This window comes from Myxocyprinus asiaticus, chromosome 46 (assembly GCF_019703515.2).
Source record: "Myxocyprinus asiaticus isolate MX2 ecotype Aquarium Trade chromosome 46, UBuf_Myxa_2, whole genome shotgun sequence".
NCBI classification, from domain to species: Eukaryota; Metazoa; Chordata; class Actinopteri; order Cypriniformes; family Catostomidae; genus Myxocyprinus; species Myxocyprinus asiaticus.
The window spans coordinates 10,281,380-10,295,727 of NC_059389.1; the positions used below are offsets into that span (position 1 = coordinate 10,281,380).

Sequence of the window (14,348 nt, forward strand, 5' to 3'; positions counted from 1 at the left end):
TCGATTTATTACTTTATTATTGTCTATAAACCTTTTATAGAAACTGCTGTTCCATTATTTAAAGGAGTCATGTCATGAGGAATCAAACTTCCCTTGATATTTTGTCCTATAAGAGGTCATTGTACTATAAAATCATACTGCAAGTTTCAGAACTCAAAACTTCCTCTGCAATCCATAAAGAGCGTTTATTGTTTCCACCCTGCAAAAATGACTCATTTTGAAATCAGCCTCATAGTAACGTAGGAATGGGGTGTTCATCTGAATATCCCCGCCTCCATAACATAAGTAATCGTCATAGTGAACTGATAGAGCGACTAAGATACTTCAACACTGAAAGTATTGTTACTGTAGTTTGCTTTTAACCAACAGAAAGATTAATGCATCGGGATGCACATTGTCCCGTATTCCGGCAGCAAAACAGGCTAAATGATTGGGGGTGGGGTACATCCTCCTTTTTTCGTACTGAAGCGGCCACTCAACAGAGGCAAACACCCGGGTCGACTTGTGTTAGTCTGGAATATTTTCACTGTTCTCAGCTTTATATAGCATTATTGTATCACCAAAACATGAATGCCTAATAATATAAGTATTCAGGAGCAACAGTGTGCCGACTTTGTTAAATCTTCTATAGTTATTTCAGTCGGAACAACTGTAGTAATTTGATTGCATGCTTCACATAAATTGGGACATTTAGCTATTAATGATTGCCTGGACTGAGTGATTCGAGGGTGTTTTATAAAAAGCGTGCACATTTTTATTCTTTCATTCCAGGGAAAAGATAGTTCCACATGTGTTATGGCGGGGGCATTTGCTCTGCAAAGATGCTGGTCAATCATAACACAGTAGGCACTTATATTGAAGTCTTAAAAGGGGGCAGCACAGAAAATCGAGCATTTCAGACAGAGGGCCAGAGACTAGGGCTGTCAAATTAAAATTCGAAATTCGATATTTGTCGATTTGAAGAAAAAAAAATGCACATTTGAATGCTAAACTGCATTCGAATTTTGACTGTGTGCCAAGCACTGACGATGACTTCAGATCGATCGCATTCTTGCGGTAAAAAGGCTAAACACAGCGATTGGTGTGAACAGCCCCTTAGAGTACGTGGAGGTCTTCGGCCATTGCGATTTGCTTTTTCATAAACGTTTCTCTGATTAAGCAATTCGTTTTTTAAACGCTTTGTCAGGAAAGGAGTTCAACTTGGAAATGTGTGTGTCTCAAGATCCTCGCGTTCGGTTTCATTTTGTTGTGTTCTGTCTGTTTGAACAGCCCCCGGCCTGGGCTCATAGTCTGAGCCGCTTCACCACCGAGTTCAGCCGAATACCCTACATACAACTGTAATGAATGAAAAAACAATGTGGTATTTCACTGTTATTATAGCCTGAGTCTGGGGTAGAATACTGTTACATCATTGCAAGTGTAACACCATGTGAACTGCCTATTGAAGCGTTTTCCCCCCGTCATTTTACTTTTGACAGACTACAATTATTTATTTATTTATTTTATGCACATTAGTTGAAAATAGAATGCTCTTTTTTTAACAGCTAGGAATGTTATTTGCAATAATATAACACGGTGCTGTAATGGGTTTATGTGTTCAATGTGCCCTCTTGTGGACTAAGGAAGCAATGTAAATTTAAACAGCTGTCTTTAAATTTCAAATTTAATTCAATTTTGGAAATATTTAAGGTAAAAATTCTAATTTAGTGTCTCTGCCCAATTGACAGCCCTACCAGAGACAGGGTGAAAAAAGGTAATTTAATACTATATTATGACTGTTTGTTGTGCAAAAACCTTTACAAACATTATAAGTGAACCTCAAAGAAAATCAGGTTTTTAAGCTACCACTGTGCTGCACACTGGTCCATTATTGTGTTACTATCGATTTTAGATTTTACTTGATGATTGTCTTACTATCTAAGTGGGTTGTTCTTCACTAGAATAACCAGTAAAGTAGACCAGACTTTATTCCGCTTGTCAAAATGTTCAACTAGACACAAGCTGCCTACCTCCTCCATGGTCAACTGTTTGAAGACAGGGTAATATTTATGCAGTCGGAGTTTACGAAGCCAATCCAGGATGCCGTTCTGCTCAGGGCTGGGCTGGGACTGCTGGGATTGGGATTGGGGTTGAGGTTGGGTTCCGGGGTTTAGGGGGTGTGACTGTGGAGGAATACCCTCCCCCATGGGTAGAGCACTGTTGGGGAGGATGGCTACCGCTGTCTGAGGGGGGAGAGGGGGGAGGTGGGTGAGAGAGCTCTGAGGGAGGGGGGCATGGAGGTTTAGGACAGGCTGGATGCTGGCAACACCACAGATGTGCCTGAAAGTGAGAGTAAAACAAGGATGGATGGATGGTGAGAAAAGATATATGCTGTGAAGGGATAGGGTTGATGTGAACATAAGATGCATTGATATATGAATGAATATTGGGGTGAAGGTTTGCTAAACTCACCTGTTAGCTCCCCTATATTGAAGCAGACAGCCAAGATCTGCAATATATGGAATATGGCAAAGCGTGATTGAGAAATACAGCTTGATTTGACATGGAAAGTACTGAATAATGGGCGAATCTCAGTAAAATGGGGTCATATTTCAAATTAAAATCAAAAGAAAAAAAGAAGCCTAATTTTAGAGATTTTTTTATTTTATTTTCATGACAATTAAGCTCATTTCACGCACAAATCCTTATTACTTTAAGACATCTTTGAGTTTGTTTTTTATATATTGAGTAATAATTATATATAATTATTAATCAATGTCAATGATGATTAAATTAAGATTAGATTTCCATTACTGGAATCATTTTTACTGCATTACAGTTACAAAAACTACTGTAATACAATTTTACTTTTCAACAAATACTATCATGAAAAAAGGGCAGTACAAAAAATAATATCATGATTTTAAAATACTTCCATTATTATACATTTTTTCATTACAGTAATGAAACATGACCCAGACCTGTTGCCAGGTTTTTGTAAGATTTACCCTAATACAATCTCAGTATGAGCTTTCAAATCAAAGGAAGGCAAAATGATTGAATCATACTGTATTATTTCACCCTCTTCCTAAGAGTTATTTCATCCTCATCTACACATACACTTTATTTTGAGTTTTCCCTATTTATCACAATTCAAGAAGGCAATAAAATCACCATTTCAAAGCTATAAAAGTGGCACAGTCCCAGCCCTGCACCAAATGGGCCATTTGCACTGACATTATTGCAGCTACTGCCCAATGAGCTGTAAAACATAGCAATTCTAATAATAATAAGCGTCCCCATAGATTTGTTTGTTTTCTCCTGGTTTTAAAGTCAGCCTAAATGCAAACTACATTTGCTACTCAGCATATCTCTAAAGACATGTAGCCTTCTCCTTTGTTAAAGTTGAAGTGTCATTTATTCTATGTTGAAAGACCCTTTTCCTATCCCACATTTTATTTTTTTTTTGTGGATTTTTCCCCTTTTTCTCACAATTTGGAATGCCCAATTCCCAATGTGTTTTTAAGTCCTTGTGGTTGCGTAGTGATTCACCTCAGTCTTGGTGGCGGAGGACGAATCCCAGTTGCCTCCGCATCTGAGATCATCAACCCAAGCATCTTATCACGTGGCTTGTTGAGCGCATTGCCATGGAGACATAGCGCGTGTGGAGGCTTCACGCCATCCACTGCGGCAACCACGCTCAACTCACCACGCGCCCCACCGAGAACGAACCACATTATAGCACAAGGAGGTTACCCCATGTGACTCTACCCTCTCAAGCAACCTGGCCAATTTGGTTGCTTAGGAGACCTGGTGGAGTCACTCAGCATGCACTGGGATTCGAACTAGCGAACTCCAGGGGTGGTAGCCAGCATCTTTACCACTGAGCTACCAGGCCCCTCCTATCCTAGACTTAATATGCAGACTACTACCAACTATATGTAAGCCATCTGTTGGTTGAATTCCCTGAAAAGTTTAAATACTGTGGCACTATCAAAAAATTAGCCCTGTTTTAGCATCCTAACCAGCCTGCCACAGCAAAATTGGGTCAACCAATAGTGTGAGTTTGGGGGTGGGGTGGGAGGATTGGGCAACCAGTGGCAGAGGGAAGTGTTTGGAAAACCTGTTTGAAAGCAGTCATTACTTTTACAATTCCTGTTGGTCATGCTAGTGGCGTAGAAATTACACACTTCACCTTTCAGTCAGCCTCCAAGTTATATCTTGACTGAAAAATAAATCTGCAATAACTATTCAATTATGTGTGCTTTTTTGTGCCCTGTCTCTATAGTGAAAACCAGGGACTGGGGTACTAAATTACACCAAAGTTATAACACAAAGTATTGAGACTAAAAATACTACCACATTAGACACATCTAGGTTCTAATGCCCTTTCGTCCTATTAATAGTTTCTCAGGATGAGGTCATCGCTTTTGACACCTCCTAGCACAAGCAGGTCAAATCAAATTCCCTCCGAACCAAAATAGAATCCACCCCCGTTTCCCCAAGAGATGGTCACAAATCTCTATGTGATGAGAGAAGAATTGACAATTGCGAGGGGGGGAGTAAGGCTTACTTGTGCCAGTGGGGAGTTGAGGTGTGGAAGAAGTGCTGAAGAAGAAACGGACTTTGTCGTGTTTCAGGACTTGAGGTGGAAGCGATGTCATGCATCTGTGTGGAGTCCAGGAAAAAGCAACAAGTTTAATAAAACTTCTTAGACTGTTTCAATATAGAAAAAACTAGGGTTGGGCAATATACTGCAACTTGTAATTTTCTTGATATATGTTCAAAAGTTTGGGGTCACTTGCCTGAAAAGTTTCTCATGATCTTAAAAGCCTTTTGATCTGAAGGTGTATGCTTAAATGTTTGAAATTAGTTTTGTAGACAAAAAATATAATTGTGCCAATGTTTTATTGAATTACAAAACAAAAATTTTATTAACAAACAAAAAGTTTTTGAAATGGATGACTTGGACTGAATAATTAAGAAAAGCAGCCACTAAGTGCCCAACATAGATGGGAACTCCTTCAATACTGTTTAAAAAGCATCCCAGGGTGATACCTCAAGAAGTTGGTTGAGAAAATGTCAAGAGTACATTTCTGCAAAATTTAGGTAAAGGGTGGCCACTTTGAAGATGCTAAAATATAACACAGTTTTGATTTATTTTGGATTTTTTTAGTCACAACATAATTCCCATATTTCCATTTCTATTATTCCAAAGTTGTGATGACTTTACTATTATTCTAAAATGTGGAGAGAGACAAAAAATAAATAAATAAAAAAAATAAAAAAAATATATTAAAAATATATTATATATATATTTATATATATATATATATATATATATATATATATATATATATATATATATATATGAGTATATGATATATATGAGTAACTGACCCTAAACTTTTGAACGGTAGTGTAAGTATTTGCACTGAAATTACTTTTTTATTTTTTTATCAATCAGTGGAATCATAATTTTCGACCAAACAGCCATTGTAGCCAAAATTATATTCAAAACGTTTAATGCAAGAAGTAAAATAAAATAAAAGTCTAGTAAAAACCTCATTAAAAAAGTAAAAGTATAGTTAAAAATAATCTAATTAAAATATTTTTTCTATAAATGAAAACAAGGAAGAATGATACTTAATCCACTTCATTTATATGCACCTACTGTATGTAACAACATATAGTAATACATGCCAATATTTCCCAACATTTATTTTACTACAAAATTTAAATACATGAAAACTGCCATGCAAGGACTGAAATGTTTGAATGATGTTTCGCTTTAAAAAGCCAGCTTAAATTGAATCACTGAAATTAATCAAACTTACGAACTCAAATGCTATTTTTGCTTCTAAAGTTTATATAATAATACAGGTATAAATATAAATAAAATACTGTATTAAAAGAATATTCCAGGTTCAATACAAGTCAAGTTCAATCGACAGCATTTATGGCATAATGATCATTACCACAAAAATAAATAAATAAATAAATAAATAAATTTGTCCAACTTGTCCCTTCCTTTTCTTAAAAAAAAAAAAAAAAAGCAAAAATCTGGGTTTCAGTGAGGCACTTACAATGGAAGTGAACTGGGCCAATCCGTAAATGTTAAAATACACACTGTGTAAAATATACAGCCACAAGGTGTAAATAATGTGTGTTAACATGATTTTAGTGTGATAAAATTGCTTACAAACCTTTTCTATAAATTAATTTGATAAATAGCCAATTTTAAACGAAATTCTAAAACGACTGAAAAAACAACGATTTACAGCTCAAATATTGCACAAGCTTCACATTTCTGCCTTTAAACCCTCAAAAAATTGGCCCCATTCACTTCCATTGTATGTGTCTCACTGTAACCTTGATATTTTGTTTAAAAAAAAAAAAAAAGAACATTCCTTTAAATTTATCTTGTCTTTACGCCCCCATATTTGCAAGTTGCGAGACAAGGAAGGATTGCAAAAGGATACGCTCTTCAGGAAACTTTATGGCAAAATATTTGTGATTGTCATTACATTGCTTAATTTTATATCACCTGAAAAATCATTTCTAATATATTGTGAATTTTCAATATATTGCCTAGCCCTAGTAAAAACCCATGCTTTTTTGATTATTCCACATAAGGATTCAGAAATATAGAAATACAGAGGATCTAGCTCATGAGTGGAGTCAAGTCCAGGCATCTGAGGCAGAAGTTTCTCCAGACACTCGTCAGGAAAGAGTTGAGAAAGCTGAAGGGAGAGATCATATAAACTGCTTTACATCTTCACTACCTATCACAAACTCAGTTACTGTTTTACAATTTTACAACCTGTCAGAACTAATAGTATAGTATATAATAGTAGAATAGTATACAGTCAAAGCACTTGATGACTATACAACTAATCAATCATAATCAGCATTTTACAACATCCTTTCATCTCAAACCACCTTTAATTAAGCGTGTAAAAAGTTACATAGCTTTGTGTCAGACGTTTTAAATGTTTTGCAGAACAAGGACATTATAATGTGCTTAAGATATCTTGTTGAAGATCCAGTATTATGTGCACTAACAGATAAGACTAGTTGATGTTTAGGACTTTTCAACATTACACAATAGCTCAACATTTCTCGCACACATTTAACACAGCACACACATGACTAGCTCTCAGTCACTCACCTGGGAGATGAACTCTGTCACTTCCTGAGAGGTTTTGCTGACTGCAGACAAGGTGGAGTCTGACCACAAGGCCTTTGAGACCAAGGGAAAGGTATAACAGACATGTAACCCAAAAATATCTAGCATTCAGTTATAATTTTTCTTGATGAAGAATCTCAAAATGTGACATGCTGGCAATACAATAGAGATAACATGCTGGAAATTATTGTACAATTTTCGTAAGATTTTTACAATATTTTCTTAAGATTACGAGACAGCTAAATTGTACTGAACATGGACAAATAACTCACCTCTAGGATGTATTCTGTTGGTTTGTCTGTTTTGGGTGTGACTCCTCTCAGCTCAATTCTTTCAACATACACTGAAAAAAGAGAAGTGCAATGAGTTTGGGTTTAGGTGGACTTAATTACAAAAATCCAAGAAAATAAATGTCTAATGTCATATTGGTTTGTATTCAAATGTATTATGGTTTCAGCACTAGGAACGGGTCAAAACAGGTCACTCAAAAACTGACTAGTCAGTTAGTCATGTCGACCTGGCAGTTTAGGGAGATTTTTTTCCTTTTTTAGCTATTGGGCTCTATTTACGTGACCACTATAGGCGCTGGGCTACACGCAATGAAGTGTGCTGCATCTTATCCAATTTTCATGAGAGTGCAAATTCTAAGCGCAATTTTGGTGCCAGCGCAAAGCGCAAGTGGCCGTGGGTGGGAGTATGTGTGCAAACTGTGGGTGTACTGTATGTTAATAAAATGTCGCAAAGCGCAATTTGCTATTTTCCTGAGAAACAGGTCACTGACCATGTTTACATGCACTTAAGAAAACTGTTTATTCCAGGGTTTTGCAGTAAGCAGAGTTCTGAAATGTCATGTAAACATAAACGCCGATTTCCTTATGCCATTTAAGGGATTAAGAGAAAGCGGTTTAACACACCTAGGATTCTCCCAGAGAATGCTGCTTATGTGGTCATGTAAACACAAAAGCACCGTTCTTACAAGTTTTTGAGGAGTGCGCATGTGCGTGATTTACATAAGAGGGAAGCCCCGCTATTACAGCGCAATTCCACAGCAGGTTGCAATAGAAAGTTAAGGAAACAAACACAGCAACAACTCTGGAATATCTGTAAAAAAAGAGACGCAATGGAGCATAAAATAGTGAAGTCTTCCTCGGATGCCATGTTTGTTATGTACACAAGCGTTGCGGGGAAATTACGTTGCTGTGGAGAAAACTGCTTACTGACCGAGCCACAAGTATACGGAAGTAAAGAGTATACCACTTATACAGTGCATGTAAACTGGAATGCTGCTTTTTCGCAATACACCACTTTCTAGCAATGAGCCGCTTTCTGGTGTCCATGTAAACATAGTCATATCGCTAAGATGTCTGAGAACCACGTCTATTTTCGGCGCCAAATCTAAACTCAGTTCCTGCATTTGCAGGGATTCCACCAGCAGATGATATCCAAGAGCTATCGCTCACTTTTAATACTAGCTATGATTTCACGATTTCGCAAACCCACATGTGCCTAGACTTGGTGCATACTTGCACGAAAATACCAAAACTTCATGGTCATGCCCAATGATTTTGCGCATATGACGTACTGCATACAGACCTGCGCTTAAGATACAGCGCTCTTAAAATAGGGACCTTAATATTTATTTTCCTACGTTGCTTTAAAGGGGATGAATTGATGGATGAATTCTCTGAGAGGGTTTCAGCGAGCTGTGCTTTAGCATGCTAACAGTCTTAGTTAACAGTAGCATAGTTATTTAGCCTATTTATGTGTTGAATTTCTGTACATGTATTATCTAGTTTTGCTCATTCCTATTCAATACTGAGTGTGGACTACTGCCTATTGAAATCCTCATGAAATTCTACCTGAAACAGTCTGAAATTATTCTATATGCAGAAAGGTTGTGCATTAATGTAAAGGTTTTGTTGCAGTGTGCTTTTCACATGTTATTCTGTAATGCTGTATGAAATCATACCAGCTTCAAGGCTGAAATTTATCCTGAAATGTTAGACTGTTGTTTCTGTGTAATTGCAATTGCATTTCATGAATAAGAATTATACTGTATATACCCTTTAATAATTGAATAAAAATTCGTTACATTTACTTTCAAAGCCTTGAATAAGAATTTTATTTTTTTAGAAGGAAATATTTCAACACAGGAAAGAAAACTGTGCCCGTCAAATTATTTCACGTGGTCATTAATCAGCTCCATGTTCACCAATGTAAAGCTACTAATTTCAATCACAAACACAGACGTCACTCTCATAAATAAACACACACGCACGCACACACACATGTTGGTGTGGCTATCCTTATGAGGACTCTCCATAGACATAATTATTTTTATACTGTACGAACTATAGATTCTATCCCCTAACCCTACCCCTACCCCTAAACCTAACCCTCTCAAAACATTTTCTGCATTTTTACATTTTCTAAAAAACATCGTTTAGTATGTTTTTTAAGCAATTTGAATTATGGGGGCACTAGAAATGTCCTCATAAACCACATTTATATCATAATACCCTTGAAATTACCAGTTTGTAACCTAAAAAAAAGTCCTTGTAAACTACACACACACACACACACACACACACACACACACACAAGTGAGCAGGAACACATCTGCTCATAGTACACATGGGCGAGCCTGTTAAATATACCCTGCAGATTCAGCACTTCCTGTAGTGTGTGTGTGTGTGTGTGTGTGTGTGTGTGTGTGTAGAGAGAGAGAGAGAGCGAGAGAGCAGGCTGAATGAACTTTCTGTGACTTTAATGCATCTGATTAAAAGAGGACAGTTAACAGTCTCTCTCACTTATGTACTCCGTTTCATTCACAGAAATGAAGACGCATCTGCATCTCAGACTTCCTTTGATCGATTTTGCTATTAACAGATTGGGGTGCCAACAAAGTGATGTTAGAGCTCAAATCTTTAAAGGTCTCTTCTCTTTTTTCATCTCCGGTAGGCGAGTGTGAGCCCATCTGGAATGTTCCGGAGAAACCTTTCCCTTCGGGAAAAAGAGACTACTGCCTGCTCCTCCCAAACCACCCACCAAACCCCTCATTATGCTGTAAGTGTTTTTATGCGTGTGTGTGTGTGTGTGTGTGTGTGTATATGTGTGCGCGCACCACAGAGTGAAAGTGAACCACAAGCCCAGAGGGAGGCCACCGACAGTGGAGGAAGAGATTTGTGAAGTGGTTTGAAACAACAAAAACTACAATCACACAGTGTAGACAGACAAAGACAAATGGGTGAAGTATAATTTGAATGGAAGAACAGACGGAATCGTAAACTGATCCTCCTGAAAAATTGTTTCCTTCATTAAAATTAAAGTGGTTTATTGTAAAACAGTTTCCTGATCAGAATCAGAATCAAAATGTGTTTTTATCGGACAGATGAAACTGTTTATACAAATAATATAGCATGGCCAGCCTGATCTAATGAAATTTACGTGACAATGGCAACATTTTTGCAAACCAAAATTAAGTGTTTTGATATAACAACATAGCAATGAGTAATAGAGTGAAAATAAGTGTTTATAAAGTCCTAAACAGCCATAGTACCCATGATTTGTGTGAAATTGAATAAAACACACAGTTGTTGTAGCGTGTTCATTTCACCAAGAAAACTGCAGCTAAATGTAGAAAGCGGCATGTAAAACTCAATTTGCTAAAATGTATTCATTCTATGAGACTATGCTGCGCATGGCAGTTGCTGATAGTAAAAAAGAAATGTAATGAATAAGTGAACGGCAATTCACAAATACTGTACAAAATGTATAAAGTACATATGCATAAATATAAATATTAAAAAAGCATCTATTCAATGTGCATTTTCCTCTGGAACAAAGAAGTTTTAGAGCATTTGCTCATCTGGAATACATTGCTAAAAGGTTCCCTAGCAGATGTTGAAATTACGTCTGGAAAAGACCATTTTTAGGCATCAGCTCATCTGAAAAGCGTGGCTAAAATTTTCGCTAATGAATGACAACAACAACACTTTTGTAACGATATTTATGACTTAACTAGAATGTATGTGAATCTTCTTTTTTATGATGTTTAAATACATAAAAATTATGCTTAAAATAGAAGGTGATGAAGAACATTAACCCTTACAAAAATTGAGAGTTCATGGCAAATTTGCCGCAAAATTGCCGCAAATTCGCCACTGATTATTTTCGAATACAAATGAGCTTTGCGGAAAACTTGCAGCAAATTGTCCATTGGCAAACATTTGCAGCGAATCTCAAGCTCATTTGCAACTGAAAATAATGAGTGGCAAATTTGCGGCAAGTTTGAGATTTTTGCAAGTGAAGCTACAAAGCTTAAAAACATACATTATTTGAAAAGTGTAACCGCTACAGTTCTCATTCAGGCCATGCACAGTTAAGGCTATGGTATACAGTACTTTGTTTTCCACATGCTGTTACGTCTTGTGCATGATCAAGCGCTTTAGCCTTTCAAAGTATACTCTTTTGGCTGAGTCCGTACGGATGCATTTTTGTGTCTAGAAAATTGGTCTGAGCTGATGATGAAATTTACGATATGCGCACTGTGTGCAAGATGTAGCGGCACGTGGACAGGCCATGAAAGCTTTAGCCTTTATGCTGTTGTTGTAAACAAAACTAAAATAAATGGCACATATAAAAAACAAAACAATCCTAGGTAACAGAAATGTCAATATTTGGTTTCAATATTATACATTTTAACTACAGTGCATCCGGAAAGTATTCACAGTGCTTCACTTTTTCCACATTTTGTTATGTTACAGCCTTATTCCAAAATGGATTAAATTCATTATTTTACTCAAAATTCTACAAACAATACCCCATAATGACAACATGAAAGAAGTTTGTTTGAAATCTTTACAAATTTATTAAAAAATAAAAAACGAAAAAAATCACATGTACATAAGTATTCACAGCCTTTGCTCAATACTTTGTTGAAGCACCTTTGGCACCAATTACAGCCTCAAGTCTTTTTGAGTATGATGCTACAAGCTTGGCACACCTATTTTTGGGCAGTTTCTCCCATTCTTCTTTGCAGGACCTCTCAAGCTCCATCAGGTTGGATGGGGAGCGTCGGTGCACAGCCATTTTCAGATTTCTCCAGAGATGTTCAATCGGGTTCAAGTCTGGGCTCTGGCTGGGCCACTCAAGGACATTCACAGAGTTGTCCCGGAGCCACTCCTTTGTTATCTTGGCTGTGTGCTAAGGGTCGTTGTCCTGTTGGAAGATGAACCTTCGCCCCAGTCTGAGGTCCAGAGTGCTCTGGAGCAGGTTTTCATCAAGGATGTCTCTGTATATTGCTGCATTCATCTTTCCCTCGATCCTGACTAGTCTCCCAGTTCCTGCCGCTGAAAAACATCCCCACAGCATGATGCTGCCACCACCATGCTTCACTGTAGGGATGGTATTGGCCAGGTGATGAGCGGTGCCTGGTTTCCTCCAGATATGACGCTTGCCATTCAGGCCAAAGAGTTCAATCTTTGTTTCTCATGGTCTGAGAGTCCTTCAGGTGCCTTTTGGCAAACTCCAGGTGGGCTGTCATGTGCCTTTTACTGAGGAGTGGCTTCTGTCTGGCCACTCTACCATACACGCCTGATTGGTGAAGTCAGAGTGACCATCGGGTTCTTGGTCACCTCCCTGACTAAGGCCCTTCTCCCCCGATCGCTCAGTTTGGCCAGGCGGCCAGCTCTAGGAAAAGTCCTGGTGGTTCCAAACTTCTTACATTTACGGATGATGGAGGCCACTGTGCTCATTGGGACCTTCAATTCTGCAGAAATTTTTCTGTACCCTTCCCCAGATCTGTGCCTTGATACAATCCTGTCTTGGAGGTCTACAGACAATTCCTTGGACCTCATGGCTTGGTTTGTGCTCTGACATGCACTGTTAACTGTGAGACCTTATATAGACAGGTGTGTGCCTTTCCAAATCATGTCCAATCAACTGAATTTACCACAGGTGGACTCCAATCAAGTTGTAGAAACATCTCAAGGATGATCAGTGGAAACAGGATGCACCTGAGCTCAATTTTGAGTGTCATGGCAAAGGCTGTGAATACTTATGTACATGTGATTTTTTATTTTTTTTTTTATTTTTAATAAATTTGCAAAGATTTCAAACAAACTTCTTTCACGTTGTCATTATGGGGTGGTGTTTGTCGAATTTTGAGGAAAATAATGAATTTAATCCATTTTGGAATAAGGCTGTAACATAACAAAATGTGGAAAAAGTGAAGCGCTGTGAATACTTTCCGGATGCACTGTATAATAATATAAATGTAAATAGTATAACTGGTGACATATGAACAAAGGCAAATCTAAAGCAATAGTATTTATCTTTGAGGACACACACACATTGTTTACCATCCTCCCCCTCTGTCTGACCTTTCACTGGCATCATCATACTCTTCAACCTTCCCTCACTGCCCAAGGGTGTTACGAATACCCACCTGCCATCTCTCCTGTCCTCCCACGTGAGCTTTTTGCACTGTGCTCTGATGAATCATGGATCTACACAGGTGCAGCTGACCTGAACTAGTGCTTTTATTTTCATGTCTTTCATCTTTCTCCGCTTCTCCTATTGGAACCATCTGAAATGTTTGAAGCTGATTTTCCTATTATGTGTGACTGGTGAAAGAAATAGTACATTATATTGTTTCGAATTTTTAAAAGAGCGTACTAGAAATGTTTCTAAATGTTCCGTCTCCTGTCAAGAGTCTGGCAACCTTTAGGTCTTTTTTGGCACTCTCATTCATAACAGCGCTGACTGATCTGTAGTCTCGCAGAGTCCGAATTTGGACAAAATAATCAGAAAAATGTCTGGTCCACATTGCAGCTTAGTCTGGCCAAGAAATGGCCTCTTAGGCCAGAATACATGCCTTTTAAAACAATCTGAAGAGATGATAGCGGAAAAAAACCCTGTATGTTAAGGCGTAATGTGAAAACTTGGGATCAGAATTTCTGTCTGCCCAAAAGTAGTCACAAGTACTGATTATTTCACAGACTTACATAACTCGGAATAAGTGGAATAAACAGTTCTGCTTGTACAAAACAGAAAAAGTTTTTCCCTTTCCCTTTCCCTTTCCCAAGGGTGACTGGTGTACCTCAGAAACTGCATTTTCATTAAACCTTTCATTAAATAGATTTTATCGATACTGAGGCATTGATATGTTAACATTAGA

At 37.7% G+C, this 14,348-nt stretch overlaps 1 protein-coding gene across 1 annotated transcript in view; it reads right to left on the bottom strand.

The window, feature by feature from the left end:
- The window catches only part of LOC127435894 (zinc finger CCHC domain-containing protein 14-like), a 47,537-nt gene that overhangs the window by 13,181 nt on the left and 20,008 nt on the right, over nt 1–14,348 (bottom strand). The window contains 6 exon segments of the mRNA XM_051689678.1: nt 2,010–2,319; nt 2,452–2,488; nt 4,553–4,647; nt 6,637–6,722; nt 7,151–7,222; nt 7,441–7,511. Of these exon segments, the coding sequence (XP_051545638.1) occupies nt 2,010–2,319; nt 2,452–2,488; nt 4,553–4,647; nt 6,637–6,722; nt 7,151–7,222; nt 7,441–7,511 (671 nt within the window).